The sequence below is a fragment of the Nicotiana sylvestris genome, chromosome 6 (genome assembly GCF_000393655.2).
Source record: "Nicotiana sylvestris chromosome 6, ASM39365v2, whole genome shotgun sequence".
NCBI classification, from domain to species: Eukaryota; Viridiplantae; Streptophyta; class Magnoliopsida; order Solanales; family Solanaceae; genus Nicotiana; species Nicotiana sylvestris.
Genome location: NC_091062.1, coordinates 192,912,299 through 192,933,057, shown reverse-complemented (window position 1 = coordinate 192,933,057; position 20,759 = coordinate 192,912,299). Strand labels below are relative to the sequence as shown.

The window sequence follows — 20,759 nt, the reverse complement described above, 5'->3', positions numbered from 1 at the left end:
AGGTTAGCCCGTTTTGACAGCTCTAACGATAATATGGCATGGCCTCAAAAGTGAAGAAAAAAAAAACTTTCGGGTGACTTTTGGCAAATAGACGGTCTTTATGGGGCTATGAAATTCAAAAATAGCCAGATTTACAAGTGATCATTCAAAAATAGCCACAGTTTCAAAAGTAATTGAAATTTAGCCATTTTTCATGAAAAGATAAATCTAAACAAAAACAATATTCAAAATCCAGAAAATACTCCAGCATAATATACTGGACTTCCAGTATAATATAGCGGTCCAGCATAATATGCTGGAAGTTTATACACAGGTGTTCCAATCTCCAGTATATTAAGCTGGAACTTTCCGCGTGTTGGAGTTCCAGCATAATATGCTGGAAGTTCATATATAGGTATACCGATCTCCAGTATATTATGCAGAAATTTTTCGTGTTGCAGTAAAATAGTAACTATTTTTCAATAACATTGCAAATGCTAGCTATTTTTGAATGTTCCGTCCAAAAACTGGCTAGCCCTTGCTATTTTTACGGTTAAGTTAACTTCCTTTTGGATCAGACAAAATATCAAATTAATTGGTCGGTCCAAATATAAAATTAATCGGTCCACACATATATATATATATATAATATATATTTTATTATCTGTTATTTTCTTGAACGACTAAAAATATACCTTTCTCTCTTAGATTTTGGAAGCAATTAAGCCGAATCAGGCTTGTTGTCAGGTAGTGAAGAACACTGCAGGCCTACTTTTCTCCATCGTCGCTCTATAATATGGCCGAAACCATGTCAATAAAAGGAGGGGTATTATTACTTTTAGTCGGTGTGAGAAATTATTTATATTTTAATAGCTAAAAAATATATAAAATTTATATAATTTTTATATATAACATAAATATATATACATATTAATATACAAATTTTATGTATTTTTTTACTATTCTTTTTACAGAAGCTATTCAGTGTCATTTTTCCAAGCCCAAAGTTAGCAAATAAAGCCTTTGGTTTGGCCCAAGTCGCTTGAAACCAGATAAATCGGCATTTCATTGGCGGAACACAGTAGCCGCCCGTAGAACTCCAAGTACCATATCTTCACCCGAACACCACAACTCCATCGTCCCTTCTGCCTCTGTCCCAAGCCATCAGATTAGAGAGATAGAGTGAGAAGATTAACAGAGAACTAATCAGGTACAAATCTTCCACACTGTTTTCTTTTGAAGTTCTAACGAACACAGTATTTCTTTCTGGATCTGTAAGTTTTGATTGTTTTAATTGGTGTTCTGTTTTAATCGCCAATTTGATGAGACCTTATTTTAAACGAGATTTTGATCAGAATATTGTATTGAAATAGGCCCGAATAGAGCAGAAGTACGCACTCTGAAGTCTGAATAGATTAGTTTGGAATTAAGTCGTAATTGATTGATTGATGGATATGCTTTGATCATGGTTGAGGTCCACTGTAATATTTCTAAATTGACCCGAATTAAATACAGCTGATGGGATTAAGTATACTCCATAGAAAATAACATGCACGTAACTTTGTGCCGGAGCTGTGCTTTGTTACTTACATTACTTGGATTGTTCGTTGGTATCATTAGAGCTCTTCCACATTTAGGTGTTGGTTTCTCTTAAGCATGAATCTTTTTTTTTTGGGGGGTCAAGATTGTGTTTTTATTTCTCATATAGTATGTATATGTAAAAATCAAGAAGATGACATAGCCAGCTCAATTTGGATAACTGTTTTCCCTTTTGACATACCAATTTGTATTATTTTTACTCAGTGTTAAAAATAGCGTGAAGCGAGCAAAAGCGACAACCCCTATTTCACAAAAAGCGAGAAGCGAAGCGCCCGCTTTTTTTAAGTGAAGCGAATTTTAAAAAAAATTAAAATAAATACGGCATAGACATGTAATTGTAAGCAAATGTTCAATACTTTAATTAATTGGGCAGAAATTGGGCAGAAACTAGAAAAATTTGGCAGAAATTTCTGAAAAAAATTCGTCAGCATTTCGCTGCTTTTTGGACGTTTAGAAAGAAAAAGAATAAGAAGTCAAGAAGAAGAAGAAGAAGAAGACTGAAAATCAAAAGTGCAGAAGCATAACATACCTGTACTGTTGAAGAAGAAGAAGAAGAACAACCCTAGTAGATGCTTTGAGATTATTTCAGAAATCAGAAGTTGATGAAGAAGAAATCGCTGCTGTTGAAGAAGCAGACAGTGTTTACGGTTTAGAAACCTCGTTTTTTAATAAAATAGGGCTTGGGTTAATTTTAAAAATAGAAGCGGACGCTTCTAACGCTTCTTCTTGCTTCGCTGCGCTTTTTTAATCACTGTTTTTACTTTTATATGAAGTTCTCCGATTCTCTTCTGAATTCTGAATTGGTTGCAGGGTTTTGTTCGTCTGCGGATCTTTTGGTGTTAGTGTTTACTGCACATTGTATTTCTGAGGCAAGACTCATGTCCGCGCCAAATGAGGATAATATCTCTAATCCGCAGGTAATACGCATCTTAAAGTGATAATATTAGAAACACATATTTATTGATTATCGTTGTTGCTTTGCTGCTATAAAGAATTGTATGTGTCAGTTGTATAGTGAATGCTAACATTTTGATTCTATTTGTACTTCCTTCATGTGGTCAATGCATAATATTATGTCTACTTTACTCCAGCCAAGTTTCTGCATGTTGTCTGTTTATGCCTCTTCTTTCCCTTGAAGACCTAGGTCTTTTCCAATGTCTTCTACATTATTAGTAACTTTAACTTATATTATCTGCAAAAGAGAAGCAACTACATTAAATATTTTCCATGTAAGCGGTGGGGTTTTTTTTTTTGGGTTTGGGGGTGGGGTGGGGGGGGGTATTCATTTTAAGCTTAGTTTCCTCTATTGCATGCTCAAAGTCACGACATCTTGTAAATGGGTGATAATAATTGATCCTGTGTTATACTTCATGCCAGTCTTGTCGATATCTAACTGTTGGCCTACTTTGCATTCTATGTGCAGTTGTCCTCTAACGTTTTCAATGAGCTCCTTGATTCTATCATTGTTGATGTTGCATCCGAGTGTCACCGAATAGCTAAATTAGGCCTTGATTGTAATTTAGAAGAAGAAGAGGAAGAACTGCGGTTGTCTGCCCAAGCTCGGGCAACAGTAGCCGATCCTAGCAATAGTAGTGAAACAAATGGCAAATACATTGTAGATATATTTGGGCAAACTCATCCTCCTGTCGCAAATGAGATACTTGAATGTATGAACTGTAGCCGGTCTATAGTGGCTGGACGGTTTGCTCCTCACTTGGAGAAATGCATGGGAAAGGTAGATTCTTTCTTATTTTAGTACCCAATTTCATATTAACCCCATATCAGTATATATCCAAATTATTTTCTGTTAATGCTACTGTAATATGTTATTTCCTCCACTAATGGATTTCTTTGCATAATGTTGTGACCATGCTTTTCTTGAGCTGAGGGTCTATCAGAAACAGTCTCTCTACCTTCACAAGGTAGGGGTAAGCACTACCCTACCCAGACCCCACTTGTGGGATTACACGGGTGTTTTTTGGTTGTTGTTGTACTACTGTGATATGTTAAACGAGTGTTGAACTTGGCTACAGGGGAGGAAGACCCGTCTTAAGGCAACAAGAAGTAGCACTGCTCAGAACCGGTATACACGAAGCAATTCTGTTTCAACCTACTCACCTTATTCAAATTCCACCAGCACGAGCCGGTTACCAAATGGAACTTCCGGTGTTGCAGGTAATGAATACTCAAATGGCTCCTTAGAAGAGTTATGATGTGGCCTTGGAGGCCAATGTAGGAGGCTGGTTCATCTTCAGGTGAAGAATTGAACTGAGAAGACTACTTGGGACTTCCCTTTGTTGTTTCAAATCCTCCTTATCTGTCGTGCATTAGGGCGGCCGCAACGAGCACAGTATGGCTCTGTCTGTAAATATATGCAAGCATGGTTTCCACAAACAACTGGTTTAGTGCGTGTTGGCTTTCACAAACCAGAGTTTAGTAGTTGAATCTAACTTGCAACATTGTATCACAAATGTCCTAACAATTCTAGTTCATGGTCAATGCCTTTATCATCAGTTCTTTGGTTCTATTCTAAAGACTAATCCAACATTCGACCTCATAAGCCTAGTTACTACTTTTAACGTTTTTGCGTCTAGCATTCCATTTATTTCCTCAAACTTTTTAAATGAAGGATAGAGCAAAATAGAGTTTCAAGATTTGTTAGAAAAATGTACCTTCCTTGTTCAACAACAACTATCCTAATATAATGCCACGAGTGGGGTTGAGAGAGTCTACTATATACGTAGACTTTACCCTTGCTGTGAGGTAGAGAAGTTGTTTTCAATTAGACCCTCGACTCAAGGAAATATGCAAGTAAAGCAATAACAACAGGCAGTAACGACAACAAGAAAATAGGAAAACAAGGCAAAAAGAACAACATGAAGTGATAAAAATCTACTAACAAAAAATTAACGAAAAGGCAGAGACGGATCCAGGATTTTAAGACCCTGGGTGCACCACCAGCTTTAACATAAATTTTGTGCTTCTAAATAGTGTCAATTTTTTTTTGGTCAATAATGTCAAATGATGTGAGAACATTTAGTATTTTATGACTTATTATCAATTTTAAATATTATTCAAAGAGATAACTTATACACTTCTTAAATCATTCAGTTCTTACCATCAAAAATCAAAACAAAGCGGAAAAATAAAATGCTGATAATTTAATACCATAAAATGAAATTAGTGCAAATTTTAGGAATCACATAAAATATCAAAAATGGTAAAGAGAAAATTACTTGAGAGATAGCAATTGGGATTGAGGTTGCCATAAATTGGGATTTGGGAGAATAATAAATATTAGGAAAAAGCTTAAAGAGAAAAATAAGGGAATAGTGAGTAGGAAAACAAATGAAAGAAAGAGAATGCAGGACGAGGAAAGCCCAAGGGGATCGATCCCTAGTCCTTAGGGAGGTAAAACAAGTATCTAGCCAGTGCACAACTTGGATTTACCGAGCATGGGTTCCCAAAGATAATATTAGATTATTTTCGTAAATTATGTTACATGGAAAAATTATTTTACCGGAAAGACCATGGGTTCACGTGAACCCCAATTAATAGGGTAGATCCGTCCCTGCGTAAAGGTACAGGAATTGGTCAAAAAGTGGATAAAGTAATACGTAAAATATATAATTCCAATTCCTTGTTTGGAAGTTTCATGTAATTTTGAAGTTGAATATGCTATTCATATGACAGGATTATCTAAATATTTAGACACACAAAAAGAACTAAATAATCTCCAATAGTTCCAAAATCAAACCACTGAAGCAAGGCACCCCAAAGGAATTAACTAATTTCCAAAGAGTTCAAACATCAACAATGGATAGCATAACCTTTCCTTCTGATTTCCAGTTTTATTTTTGCTATTGTTGGTTAAAGCGGTTTTCAGCTTTGTGCTTTCCCTAGTTCACTAGAATCTGATGTAAAATTTAGCCTTCTAGATTATTGTTCAAGTTGATCAAAGCTGCAATCTAAGTGCCCGTTTGGACATAAAATTTGATAGAAGATTTTTCCAAAAAAAATTCATTTTTTTCCGAAATCAATTGTTCAAAACAATCCAAACTGAAACTCTAAATTTCAAATACCATTTTCGTTTTAAAAAACAATTCACCACTTTTTTAAATTTTACAATTCATATATCCAAACACCTACTAAATTACAACATGCTATAAACTGAAATTACTTTATAGTAACTATCAAAATTGTTTCATAATTATATATTGAAAGATAAAAGAAAATTATAACTTGCATTGTAACCCTCCAAAAATTGGCGTATGCCACTATTTGCGACGCGCACACAATATTCTTTAGTAAAAGGCGAAAGAATAGTTCGCTTTGTGCTCATCGCGTGGCTGCGTGAGTTGATCTGTTTTGAACGAGCTCATTTTATATTCGTTGCAGCTGCTTTCTTTTACACCTCCCCTTCGGTGTGGGACTCTATAAATTCTTCACAATGAATACCACACGGCTGATATGGGCTTCTGTTAGGGCCTTAGGGAAGCCCAGGCCTTTTTAGAAGAAAGCAATATATATTTGTAGGTACTACCAAAAAGTAAAATTGCACGGGGTGTTCTACTTGGTCGCCCACATTTAACCTATACCCATTTTTTAAAAATTTTTTAACTTGTACTCACTTTTTAAACAATTTCAGCCATTTTTCTCCTCTTTCTCCTCCTTCGTTTTCTTCTGATGTTGGTGTTGCTATGAAACTTCAGTTTATGGGGATGATTGGCATACGTATGTTCAGTGGCGGCTCAACCCCAAGGCTACTAAAGCCATGGCGTTAGGCCCCCAAAAATATAGGGCCCCAAATTTTACTCATATTATATATAAGATAAGTATATTTTATATAATTACTTCTATAATGATAAGAAAATAATGTGATCAACTATTTGCTATGTCAATAATCATTATGGCATAATTTCAAACATTATGCGGTTTTTCCGGGAGAAATAGTATTAACAATATTTGCCTCCAAAGGCCTCTAATAATGATTTGGCTTTAGGCCCCTTACTCCATCGAGCCGCTACTGAGTATGTTTATCAGATTATTTAAAAATAAATTATAAATAACTTTCTAAAGTAAGTATGTACATGTATGTAAATGTAGGTACATTTCCTTTAAATCACATTCTATTTTTTTTTTTTTTGGATTCAGCTTTGTACATTATCAATGCATTTTAACCTGTTATGCTAAATCATTATCTAGTTTTTTAAGTTACTAATTTTACTTATGATAAACTTATATATGTACAAAAAATTAATTACATAATAGCATAAAACATGCTGAAGTTCAGCAAATATAGAACAAAACTTCAGCTAAAACATGTTGAAGTTCAGCAAATAGAGAACAAAACTTCAGCTACTATAATTAAGTTCAGCAATTACAAACAAAAACTTCAGCAAATAGATAACAAAACTTCAGCTACTATGCTTAAGTTTAGCAATTACAAACAAAAACTTCAGCACACTTGGTTCAGCAATTTTTGCTACTTTAGGCACATCTACTAGAATGCTGAAGTTTGCGTGATTGTCTTTGCTACTTCAGGCCCATATGCTGAAGTTACGTGAAAAAATGGGTACGCTTACAATTTTTTTTGCAAAGCGGGCACAAGTTAAAACGTAACCCAAAAAGCGGATATAGATGCAAATGCCCCTACCAAAAATAAGTATATTATAATTTTTTTAGCTAACAAATGTAGTTAATTTCAGTGTACTGGTCAATTTTATATTTTGCCCCAACTTCTTCCCACGTTATGAAACAAGCAGGTCTTTTCCTCTGGTTAAAGGTTCTTCTTGGTTCAACCTCATTGGTTCATCTATATTTATCTATTTATTTATATTTATATTATATTAAAATCACGAAACCCCTTAACGAAATGTCGTTCGCCTTTTTTATCTTTTAAAAATAAATTTAATATTAAAAAAAATTATAATTTAAATTATTTTCCTACTATTTAGGACTTTAAAATTAACTAAAATTTTGATTATTAAATTTTTAGTTATTTGAATTATATAACAATTCCTAATATTTAGGAATTAAAGCCAAGTAAAATAGAACTTATATAAATATATTACTTATTCGAAACATGCAAAATAATTATCAGACTGTCATTATGAGTATGTCTTTCACGTTAATTAGACATACATTTATGTTACATCGTAATAAAAATATGTAACCTAAATATCTCTAAAACTTATAAGAGCCAATATTGGAAAACAACGAGGACTGTGGCTTTGGAAACATTAGTTACTTACTTATTTCATTACTTTTATATGTCATTTGGAAAACAAATTTTCCGAAAGTATATAAATAACTACTGAATTTCTAAAAATAAACCTAACAAAAAGTGGGGGGAAAAAGTTAAGGAACCATACAACCTAAAAAATTATGGAGTAGAGTATACGAAATATTCCTTCAGCATTACTACGAAAATATGAAATATTGATCAATTTTTCTATTCTTCGTAAGTGCATTTTATTTTGGATAAAATCATAATCATAATTAATAATTTATTTTATGTAGAATTAAAATTTAGGCTCTTCAAGATTTCTTTGGACAAAGTTTTTTCCTTTATTGAGTTAGTTAAATAGGATTGACATTTATTATTTTTTATGTCTTGCATTTAGTTTTTATTATATAATTGAAATACAATTTTTAAACTAATATTTATGTGGCTTTTATAAAGTTTAACCAACTTACGCAAAGGACACACGCGGAGAGACTAGTTCAAAGAAAAAGAGTTGGCTTCGTTCCTCAATGTATAGCTCTTTGAACACAGATATTGTTTCTGTTGGAAAATATTACTGGGCCAGGCCTACCCATAAGAAGTTGAGTCCACAAGCCAATTAATTAATCTTAGCCAATATAAACACCAAAAAGAATACGCTTTTTTCATTAACTAGTCTCAGGGTATACGCATTGGGCGTGCATCCCCTCTTAATAAGTACTAATTTTAAAAATTACGTTAATATTATATTAACGAATAGTCTTTGAGCTATAAAATATTTACATAAAAAAAAAGTTCTTCAAAATGATGTTTCTTGATTTTATTTAGCTAACTCAATAAAGAAAATGATGACACTAAAAAGTCCCCAATCATCTTGGTTGATATATTCTACTAAAAATTTATTTTATTTTTATATTTCATTACTATTTTAAAAGTTTTCATGTTTTCTTTTAGCAAGTATACATAAACTCTTGAAGATTTAAGAGTTTTTTCCAATATTTTTTGAATGATATATATTCTTAAGTTCATTCTATAAGACACAAACAATGTCAATTAATTAACAATTTTCTTTTTTTGTAGAACAAACTTCTTTTTTGGTATTAGGAAAGCTAAGAAAAAATAGAGGATTGACCAAAAAAAAAAACCTTGAAAAGCTTGGATCCTCGTATGATAAAGCTAAAGTTAGACTTCAAATAGAAAAAATATTTTTTTAAAAAAAAAAACACCCCTCCTTGTCAATGAGATCAAGTCTTATATCCAATTGAAGAAACATTAGAGATCATTAAAGTGCAAACATATTTAAGATCCTATATTAATTATTAATGAATTATATTTTAAGATTATAATCTTTTGGTGGCAGTCATATTCCTAGCATCTCCAATAATGATGTTAATTTTATTTCTTATGTATTCTTCAGCCATATACACTTTCAATTGTACTACTTTGTTATATTACTACTATTATAGAGGAGCCTAAGAGAGGAGCTTAGGGTCGTCCAGTGAATTGACAACAATACCCTTTGAGTTTCTAAGCTTAATTTTGGACTGTATTCATGGGGTATCTTGGAAAAATTAGGGTTATCTAATGGTTTCAGTGGTGTAAGAATGTTGTACCATTTTGCTTTATGAATGTACGTATCTACATCAGGACAAGAAAACCAGCACTACATTTGAACTTGTGCTTCTGTTCCGCCGAATTTTTCTACCTATGAGTCCCATTTACCTTTCACATTTGAGACCTCTCTGCCTCTGGTAGTCTGGTTCTCTTTGCATTTGTTTGAATTCTCCTATAAACTCATGGCCCCATTACATCTTTAATAAGTACTATATACCCGCTGCATGATGTATTTTTAAAGGGATCAAATTATTAATTTGAAAAAAATTAACAAATTATTTTTCAAATCTTTTACAATGATGTTCAGTAATTTCAATTCTAAAGAGTCTTAGTAACAAGTGCTTGGTAAACAAAATTTAAGAAAAGAAATTAGAATATTAGATACATTTACCAGCCTATTATAAATATTATGTTAGATTATTTTTGTGCAAGCTTTCATTTATCTAGAGTTACATATAGATAAATCAAAATGATCACTTAGTGAAAATAAGAAAAAACTTAAGCTTTCTTGAACCAAATATATTTTTTCCGGGGGAAAGTTGAGAAGGAATATACAATTAAGAGTACAACATCAACAACATATTAATGTAATCCTACAAAGTGGAGTTTACCTCTATTTTTGTATGGTAGAGGTTATTTCAAGACAATTGTAGAAATCAAACTAGAATGAAAAATTAAATCGAAATGATTTAAAGTTAAATTTTAATAAGAAATTTTGAAAACTTTTAAGTACCATTAAAATAAATTACATGCACTATACTGGCCTATCCGGCCCGTCCTTTTTTATATCAAATTGTCTAATCAACTTATCTTTACGACAACACACTATAAATATCTCATTTTATAGTGGGCGTTTGGACATAAGAATTGTTAAATTTCAAAAAAACAAAGTGAAAAAATTTTTCAAGTGAAAATGATATTTAAAAACTAGAGTTGTGTTTGGACATGAATATAATTTTGGGTTGTTTTGAAGTTTTATGAGTGATCCGAGTTAAAAATTTTAAAAACAGCTTTTTGGAATTTTTCAAATTTTCGAAAAATTTCAAAATGTAACTTCAAGTGAAAATTGAAAATTTTATGAACAAACACTGATTTCGAAAAAAGTAAAGAATTTCGTAAAAAAAAGAAAACTTTTTTTGTCCAAACGGGCTCATAATGTGCATCAGATTTTTTCCATTAGTAGAATCAATTACCAAATTAAAAGTTACATCTAACGTTCCACTTGCTAAATTTTCTCAAATAAAAATTAGAAAACAAGATCAAATTTACAGGTCAAACAAGATTAACACGTTAAGGCTCAGTTGGACTCAAGAACTTATTGGAATATATATTTTTAAAATACAATAGAAGTCCAAAGTAAGAAAATAATTATTTCTTCTTATTTCAAATACTCCTGCAAGCTTTAACTTTTGGAATTGGGCCAGGGCTCAGCACGGGCTAAAGTAACTAGTCTTTCTATATAAAGTTTGATTGCTCTATTCTTAAATATTTTGTGAGAAACTAAGCGTCCACCAGACTGTATAGAGAACCGTGTTCTCTATGAGTTTCCACTTAGAATACTAATGAACCAAACTGTATAGTGATCTGGTCCTATATCAGTTCCTACAGTGCTAACTACTGAACTAGTATGTAAATGGAACACATGATAAATTCCTAATGTATAGAGAACCAGATTCTCTATAAGTTTCCACTGTAAACAACAGACTGTAAAACCAACCAGTATATGGAATCATGTTCTCCAATTGTCCCCACAGTAGCTCGGCAGTAAATAAAGAACACAGAGAATTTTTACGTGGAAAAATTCCAACTCAAGGGGACAAAAATCACGACCTACACTTGTATGCTTTCAACTTCACTAACTTGTAAACACCTATTACAAGCCACTTTGTAATGACTTTATTACAAAGGATTCAACTCAACTAACTTGTGGTACTCTCACTACAAGCCACTTTGTGACTCTCTAGTTACAAAGACTTTAACTAACTTGTGATACTCTCACCACAAGCCACTTTGTAATAACTCTATTACAAATACTTCAATCACTCTAACTTGTAATAACACTATTACAAGCCACTTTGTAATAACTCTATTGCAAAGGCTTCACAACTCGACTAACTCTAGTCAAGACACAAATTTAGAGGGTTTCTGATTTTGGGTTTCCTAAAACACAGCTTCTAAGAAAGCAAGATAGGAGTTATAAATGAAGAACAAATAACAAAAACTCAACAAACTTAGGACTTAAGATATCTTCAATCTTGGATCCGGTCCTTGAGGTTACAACAACTTTGTTCTTGAGAGAGATTGTGGCAAACACTTGAGAGAATGTCTTCTTTTTTTGATTTTGCAAGTGTTGGGAAGAATGTCTTGTGCCTTGCACCAGGTTTATACTACAAAAGACATTACCATAGTGATGTCAATTCACAATGGTGATGTCAAGTCTTGGTTAGTACATGCCTCTTCTCAATGGGAAGTGACTGCTGCACTGTCTGCTGCACTCTCGCGTGTACAGTTGTAGGCAGTCACTTTCTGCAGTTGCTTTCCAGCTGTACAATTGATTTATACTTCTGTCAGGGGAACACCAAGGGATCAGGTCCCTAATCTGGTTCTTATGAATCTAAAGGCACACTGCCCAGATTATCTTGAGTCGATTAACTTGAATGATTGTACCAGGCATGCGTCAGGTCCTTTATCTAGTTCTCTCATGAAGTAAGTTATTTTACCTTCCTTGATTGTATTTATACGTGTGTGACATCACTTACAGTGATGTAAGCAAGGTAGGTAAAAATCCTTCCACAGAAAGTTGACTGATGCACTGTTCCTGTACAATAGCGTGTGCAGGTAGCAACTTTCCTACTGGAGAGTTGACTTCATAGTTAATACAGTCTCCTTGGGAACTGGTAGGCACATGTTCCCTCAGCTGTTCCTTCCACTCTGAAGAATTGAGTTATATCCCACACTGGATCCCAACCTGAAACTTTGTGATCTCAAGGTCTTGTAAATGTGTAATATTCCTTATCTGGTTCTGGATGGTAAGTTTGTTAGATCATCAAAACATAAGGTTAAGTACTTATGCCCAAGGTACTTGTAACCTATCATATTTTAAGCTCATTCTTTCTAATTTCATGTAAATGCTTTTTTTTTTTTTTACAGATTTTTTCGTAAAACAACAATTACATGCTCACGAAATAAATTTGTTAAACACATATATTTCTCACACGTAATATGTTTAAAATACAAATAAAGTACTTATTAAAAAAACTACAAGAATATCTATTCTAGTTATATAAAATTGAACATTTATTTGTCTTTTAGATTACAGACTTGAATTGATGGCTATGTAGAAAATGCAAGAACTTTTGTTACTACAAAATTTGAAGAACGTCTATTATTACAAAACTTCAAGAAACAGTCTAAACGTTAAAAAAATTACCTCAAAGCACAAACAAATTAATTACCTCAAGGCTTATTATCAAGAATTTATGATAATAAGTATAAAATACTAGCTTCTTTAGAAGTTTTTAACCCCTTTTTCAAAAAAAGTTTAGTTTTAAAATTCTAATTTAAGAAGTCGACCTACAAACAGTCTTTTATAGGTAGATGAAATTAGTGACCATCGAAAAAACTAAAAAAAAGTGTTCATGGAAAATAAAAATTGGGATATTAATTGCTTTTTTTTTACACTCCTTAATTTCGATATTAAAGAATAAATTTCCTACTTATTATCTATTCTTTTTTCCTTTTTAACCTACAAAATTTGACTTTTTTTAATATGGAAATTAATTAATGAGTTTTCTACTTATTGTCTTGTTCTTTTTTCTTTATAAACCACGAAAATTTTGACCTTCGTAGTTATTGTCTTATTCTTTTAACTTTTTTCCTTCGAAAATATTGACTTTCCCTGCAAACTATCAAAGGACCGTCTTTTACCTTCTCTGTCATTGGGGATATCAAGTAAGAAGAAGTTTCCTACTTTCTATTCTTTTATTCTCCCTTTTCTATCTTACGGCAATTCTTTTCAAGAAAAATATTTTACTTGTATTGACAATTTTATCCAACATATAATACATTTAATAATAAATATTATATGAATTAATTAAAATTAAAGTGATATTATAGAAAATAAAAATTTTCTTTTCAAGAGTAAAATGCAAATTATTTAACTTTTTAATTAATAATAAATATTATATGAATTATTTTTGACGGATTAGAAAAAGAATAAATTATTATAGCTCATTGTAATAATCAAATTACATAACTAAACGAAGAAAAGAAGTTCTGAAAAGAAAAAGAAAAAAAACACTACTAAACCTGAAACTTTTCAACGAAAAGAAAAGTGCTCGTCAAGGATTCTTAAACAAAAACTTTTACAACAAAAAGATAATTATATGATTTTTCATATCAAAGTCCTAAATATTAGGCATTTAATTAAATGATTGTCCCTACATGTTAGAAAAATAATTAATGACCATTTCTACATATTAGGAAAATAACTAAAGTTACTACTTTGTCCAATATAAAATATATTCTTAAAGAGCAAAAAATGCGAACGACATTTCGCTAAGAGCCTTTGTGCTTTTAATATAATATATATAGAAGATATATATATAGATAGATAGATTAGAATGCTAGAGTTTTGAGCATCTAGGGGATATTTAGGCTCCCAACGATCATTTGAGCATTCCTAACTATAGTATTTACGATTAAACTAGCGGTAGACTTAGAACTGCATACTACACTTTTGTACATTTTTGTGTACAGATTCAGGTATTTGATCAATAATAGTTATTCGTTGCGGTGGAGATTCGAAGTAAACCTGCTGCAGCCTTCGCGGTCCTCGGAGCCACCTTCAATTGTACTTATTTCCATATGTTCCTTTTGTTCGGAACAGTGATGTATTTATTTTGTATAACTACTCTTAGAAAAGCTTATGACTTGTACTACCGGTTTTGGGAATTATATTTTGTTCAGAGTAATTTAATTTAAAGTTATTAAATACCCATATTATTACAGTAAATGTTAGGCTTACCTAGTTTAGAAACTAGGTGCCATCACGACTTCTTTGGAGGGATTTTTGGGTCGTGACAGTTTTGCCATTGCAGCTGACATGTCAATCCAACTAGGTTAGATTTTCTTACATGGCCATCCACCTAAGCAATCTAGCATGACAAAACTATTTTTTCGGAAAAACTATTTCTCCGGAAATTTTTATTAAAATACAAAATCAACATTTATTTCGAAAAAAGTAAAAAATATTTAAAAAAATTATTTATTTCGATTTTTTTTATTAAAATACAAAATCAACACTTAATCCGAAAATAGTAAAAAAATTCCGAAAAAATTATTCTTGATTGGGCTTTATGATTTGATTAAAAAATTCCATTGTTCTCTTTTGTGAATTTACGATTAGTTTGATCTAAATTTTTAGATACTTATCAGTTATAGCTTCACAAAAGGTACACCTCTACTGTAAGTATTAATTGGTTCATCCGAAGTTCTTATAATTTTTGGAGTTTTCAAATTTTCAAAAATTCTGAAATTTAACTTTAAGTGAAATTTAAAAAATTCACGGTCGAACACTTATTCCGAATATTTAATAAAAAAAATTCCAAAATAAATACTTTTTCCGAATATTTTTTACTTTTTTGGGAATAAATGTTGATTTTGTATTTTAATAAAAAAATTCAAAAAAATAATTTTTTTGAAAAATAATTTTGTCATGCGGGATTGCTTAGGTGGATGGCCATGTAAGCAAATCTAACGTAGTTGGACTGTCATGTCAGCTTCAATGGCAAGACTAACGGTTTAGGGGCATTTGTGGTCCAAAACATAGACGGCAGAGATATTTTTGGCACCAAAAGCAAACAGAGGATATTTTTGAACTATTTCGAATAGTTCAAGGACATTTTTGGCCATTTTCCGTAAATTTTAAGTCTGTTTTTGTAAAACATTTGAGTTAGACATTATTGCTTTTAAAAAAATAAAATTAAGTTAAATTATATCAAAAGTTATTTGCTGAATAGCTAGTGCGTTGGCTACGTAAGCTAGACAGCTCGATATCAAGAAAGAAAAAAACTATGTTATTCTTAAATACGGAGCTATTTTAACATAAGTGTCTTAATCTATGTCTTTATTTAAAAACACTTGGTTTAAGTTCATGACACGTGTTAATCATCCATGACAACTACACTAGACTTCTTTTTCTTTAACAGCTAATGTTAGTCTTTGTAAATCCGATGGTCCATTTCCCTACCTAGTAGGAACATTGGAGAGGTCAACATATGTCCAATTTAAAATTCCTAATATATATATATAATAAGAAGAGATATAAAGTGCAACGCATATCCTTTTGTCATCTTTAGGGGTAAAGTCTTCCTGATTATTGGTTTCTTAACTATAGGGTTAATTTAGTATATCTTTATTAGAAAGAGAAGTACTTTTGGCAAGCAACTAAAGAAATTTTTTTGCTTTTGGGAAGAAGCCCAGAATTCTAGCTTCGAAGTGGAAGTAGAAAATTAATTTATTCAAGACAAAACTATCATCACCATAAATTTATATTTTTCAAATTATCCCTTACTAATTAAGTTTTTTCTTTTCATTTTTGTTTCTAGTTTTTACCTTTCTATTAAAATTAAAGATATCATATATATGAATCATATTGTGACTTTCCAAAATTTTATTGATTTTTCTTCTTTTTGATTTTTTCTTTGTGTAATGTCTTGTAACTTTGTAAATTATCTTCTTCCTTTTTCACACTAAAGCAAATTATCTACGTCCTTCTTTAGATTATAAATTCTCTTCCTACAAATAATCATTTATAGTTTCTTCTATTATATGTTATTAGTTCCCGAATTTTTAAAATAGTTATCAAATCTTATTTGTAAAAATGACCTACAAATAGATAATAAATTTACAATTGCATTGCATAATCTATCTACTATATATATTATTAAAAGAAGAAGAAAATACATCCACATTAAGTCAAGTGGCAGCCTCACAATAGGCCACTTGACATTTTAGGACAAAGTTAGTAAGGTTAGGTAATAGTTAGTTTTTTTTTTAATTTAAATTTTTTTAAAAGAATAAACTATACATTATGTGTTGTTAATAATTAGTTACTCTTTTTGAATTAGAATTTAGACATACTTAACTATTACTTTTACGATTTTTTTATATATTTAAAATTATTTCTATTGTACGCTCAGTGTCATCTTTCAAGTTTGACACTCAGAATCATCTAGTTAGAACTACCATAGGTATACATAATTTCATCCAACGATATTCTTCTACCGATACAGAATTCCATTATTATGTTAATGAAGACATTACTGCAGAGCTTGATGAAGGAGATGAGCCTTCTTATATTCTTTTAGAAATGCGAGGCAAGTCTTTTACTGATATGGAGGCGTTGTGTGATAGAAGTAGAGATGAAATTGTTGAGAAATATTATCATGCGTGAGCGACTTTACGTATTATTTCATGCTGGATTATCAATATATAGTAATTTGTGGATAGACTTCTAATTTATATTAAATGATGTTATTTTAATTATTCAAATCATCATATAACAATAGGTAATTATACTAGATAATATCATATGATTTGGTATAGCTATATATATATATATATATATATATATATATATATATATATATATATATATATATTTAAACTAGCCTAAGATTACAATTTTGCATGGTCACATGCGAATATAACAGGTATCCCTCCGGAAGTGGCCGTGCAAAAACTAAGTTTGGATCCTAACATCCCTCCGATAAGGCAGAAAAAGTGTCTTATCGCCGAGGTTAGAAACAAATTCATCAAAGAAGAGGTAACTCATTTGCTTGATATCGGTTCAATCCGAGAGGTAAAGTATCCTGACTGGCTAGCTAACGTAGTAGTAATTCTGAAGAAGAATATAAATTTCACATGTGCGTAGGCTATAAGGATCTAAATAAGGCATGCCCGAAATATCTTTCCAAATTGCTAACCCTTTGTGTAAATTGCTTGAAAAAGATCACCCTTTTGTGTTTTCTAATGACTGCATGGTAGCATTTGAGGAATTGAAGAAGAGACTAGTAACAACACCTATCATAGTTTTCCCTGACTAAGAGAAACCATTTGAGCTGATGTGTGATGCGAGTGACTATGTTGTGGAAGCAGTTCTTGGGCAGCAAAAAGATTAAATCATGTATCCAATATACTACGCAAGTAGAATGCTGAGTAGAGCCCAGTTAAATTACACTATGACCGAGAAGGAGATGCTGGCAGTGGTGTTCGCATTTGACAAATTCAGGTTATACCTGATAGGCTCGAAGGTAATTTTTTATACTGACCATGCCCATGTTGCTCTCAGGTACTTAATCTAGATGAAGGAGTCAAAATCGCGCCTGATTCGATGGGTGCTACTACTGCAAGAATTTGATTTGGAAATCCATGACCGAAAGGAAACAAAGAACTAAATAGCTGATCATTTGTCTAGACTGGGAGGAGCTGAGAAGAAGGTAGAGGTAGAGGTAGAAGAGATTTTGGAAACTTTCCCAGATGAACAACTATTAGCCAGAAGTCTTGAGGAAGCGCCATGGTATGTAGACATTGAAAACTACCTGGCGAGCGGTATTGTTCCTTATGACCTTTCCTCTGTCCAAAAGAAAAAGTTCTTTCGTGATTGCCACATGTATTATTGGGATAAACCTTATCTGTTCAGGATTTGTATTAATAACATGATCCGAAGATGTATCCTCGAGATAGACCAGTCTTCTATTTTGCAGGCATGTCACGTGTCACCATATGGTGGGCACTTCGGGGGTGTAAGGACAGCTGTGAAAGTCTTGGAGTCGGGCTTCTACTGGCCAACATTGTTCAAAGATGTACATTTATGGATAAAGGGGTGTGATGAATGCCAACGAACCAGGAATATTTCCCGCCAACATGAGATGCCTATGAACCCAATTCAGGAGGTAGAAGTGTTTGATGTATAGAGCATAGATTTCACGGGGCCTTTCGTCAGCTCATATGGCAACAAGTACATACTCGTCGTTGTAGACTACGTGTCCAAATGGGTGGAGGCTGCAACACTCCCTACAAATGATGCAAAAGGAGTAATTGGTTTTTTGAGAAAGAACATATTCACCCGATTTGGCACTCCAAGGGCAATAATCAGTGACGGAGGCACTCACTTTTGTAATCGAGCCTTTGTGAAGTTGTTAGAGAAGTATAATGTACGCCACAAGGTGGCCACCCCATATCATCCGGAAACAAGTGGGCAAGTAGAAGTCTCAAACATGGATATAAAGAGTGTGTTGACTAGGACTATGAATGCTACTAGAACGAATTGGGCAAGGAAGTTAGATGATGCACTTTGGGCATATTGAACTGCTTTCAAAACTCCAATCGGCATGTCGCCATACAAGTTGGTGTTTGGGAAGGCGTGTCACTTACTAGTAGAGTTGGAGCATAGAGATTGGTGGGCGTTGAGATAGTTGAATCTCGATATTGAAGCTGCAGGAACAAGTAGAGTCACAGAGTTGCACGAGCTTGATGAGTTCTGCTATCACGCTTTTGAGAAAACAAGACTATACAAGGAGAGAATGAAGATGGTACATGATAAAAATATTATTGAGTGGAGTTTTAAACCCAAAGATACGATATTGCTATACAACTCAAGACTGAGGTTATTTTCGGGAAAATTAAAGTCAAGATGGTCAGGGCTATTTCGTGTGGTTGAAATTTACCCTACTGGTGCCGTAGAGATTGCTGCAGAAAATGACTCTCGCACGTTCAGAGTTAATGGGCATTGATTAAAATATTATGTGGGCATGTATAAAGCAAAGGTAGTGTCAATGACATATTTGATCGAGCCTCCAATGTTGAACGTATCTTAAATGCGCTTATCTGCGTGGTGCCGCGACATTAAATAAGGCGATGCATGGGAGGCAAGCCATTGGATTGTTGTATGCATCATGCCACGATGTTAACTAAGGTGCTTGTTGGGAGGCAACCCAATTCGTAGTTGATTTTTAATGTAGTTAGAATTTTTGTTTTTGTATTTTTTTATACTAACAAGTTTGCAAGTGAGTTTGGGCGGGTCAAGAAGGGTTTAAATGTCACGCAAAGATAGGATAAATCCAGGGTCAGCAGGCCTTAGGCTGGGCCTGACATCGCCTGGCTAAAGCCAGGGTCAGTCGGGCCTTAGGCTGGCATCGCTTGGCTAAAGCCAGGGTCAGCCAGGCCAATGCCATGTAGGTATTTTCGGCCCTCTTTAAGTCATTTCTCCTTATTTTGGTCAAAATAAACCTCACAAACACGCCCTCACACACTGAATACACTACTAAGCAAACCCTAACTTCACTTCAACCAACATACACCAAGCTCTACAAGAAATTTCACAAGAACACAAACACATTGCACAAATTGCTTGCTCACACACACAAAATCACTAGCACATTACCATCCACATAGAGGTCAAGCTTAGTCTTGCTAGTCTTTCACACTCATCCGAGATTCTAAGGCAACCTACTCCTCAGAAAGCTTCAAAGGTATGATTTTATCCCTTTTCTTTGTAATTTTGAGTTGGGTACAGGTATTGAGTGGTGGTTGTTCTTCATTGTTGGTTATTCTTCATTGTTAGTTGTTCTTCATTATGGGTGGTTGTTCTTCATGGTCATATTGTGTTTGTGTGCCCCAATCCCATGAACCCCTTAGGAATGGTGCTGAGATTGTGAAAATATGTGGTAATACGGAACCCCCAAGCCGATTTGGGAGGATGAGGCAATCCCTCAATTCCATAAGAACTCCCATGGCACTAGTGTTTGTCAAGTGTTTGACGTAATGCCTCAATGGCATTCCTAGTCCCCTTTGGAGCCCGAGTCTCCTGGATTAATAAACTAGTGTTATGTAGTCGTGCACCACATTAAAATCTTAAGTATGGGGTGGATCACGGGTAGCCCATCTGTTGTGGTGTAATTCTAATGTTAATAAAATACGAGATGAAGTCTGAGTAACCTCGGCAAGTTGGGGAAGATTATGTATGTGGTGTGTAATGTAGCGTTATCTGACTACTGCTCATTTGTGTAGGAACCAAGATGCCTCCCAGAAAAGACACAGGAAAGGGAAAGACTACTTCAACGGCCCAAGATAAAGCAAAGGCGACCTCCGCACCTCCTCCAAAGAAAAGAAAGAGGGGAGAAGCTGCCTCTAGTGTGACTGGTGCCCAAGCGGTGGCAGCTGTAGCTGCCATACGTCAACAACCCCAAGTCCAACGGGAGTTTGGCATAAATAACATACCTCCATATATGAGGGATTGGTACAAGCGTTGTAGACCTAAACATATACATCCAGAGGG

At 33.3% G+C, this 20,759-nt stretch overlaps 1 protein-coding gene and 1 non-coding gene across 3 annotated transcripts; one reads left to right on the top strand and one right to left on the bottom strand.

Moving 5' to 3' along the window:
• Window positions 1-991: 991 nt before the first annotated feature.
• Window positions 992-4,112, top strand: LOC104232453 (SAGA-associated factor 11). 2 transcript variants are annotated; one of them, XM_009785667.2, is made up of 5 exons: window positions 992-1,189; window positions 2,389-2,495; window positions 3,002-3,313; window positions 3,612-3,661; window positions 3,754-4,112. In XM_009785667.2, exons 2-5 carry the CDS (start codon window positions 2,457-2,459, stop codon window positions 3,755-3,757), a joined length of 405 nt encoding a protein of 134 aa, XP_009783969.1. In that variant the 5' UTR covers window positions 992-1,189; window positions 2,389-2,456; the 3' UTR covers window positions 3,758-4,112. The 2 variants fall into 2 exon arrangements, with proteins under 2 accessions (XP_009783969.1, XP_009783968.1); XM_009785666.2 differs by having other exon boundaries at window positions 999-1,189; window positions 3,612-4,112.
• Window positions 4,113-5,812: 1,700 nt separating this feature from the next.
• LOC138872307 (U5 spliceosomal RNA) lies at window positions 5,813-5,929 on the bottom strand. The gene has a single exon (XR_011400767.1). It is a non-coding gene; the product is annotated as a U5 spliceosomal RNA (small nuclear RNA).
• Between the last annotated feature and the right edge of the window lie 14,830 nt (window positions 5,930-20,759).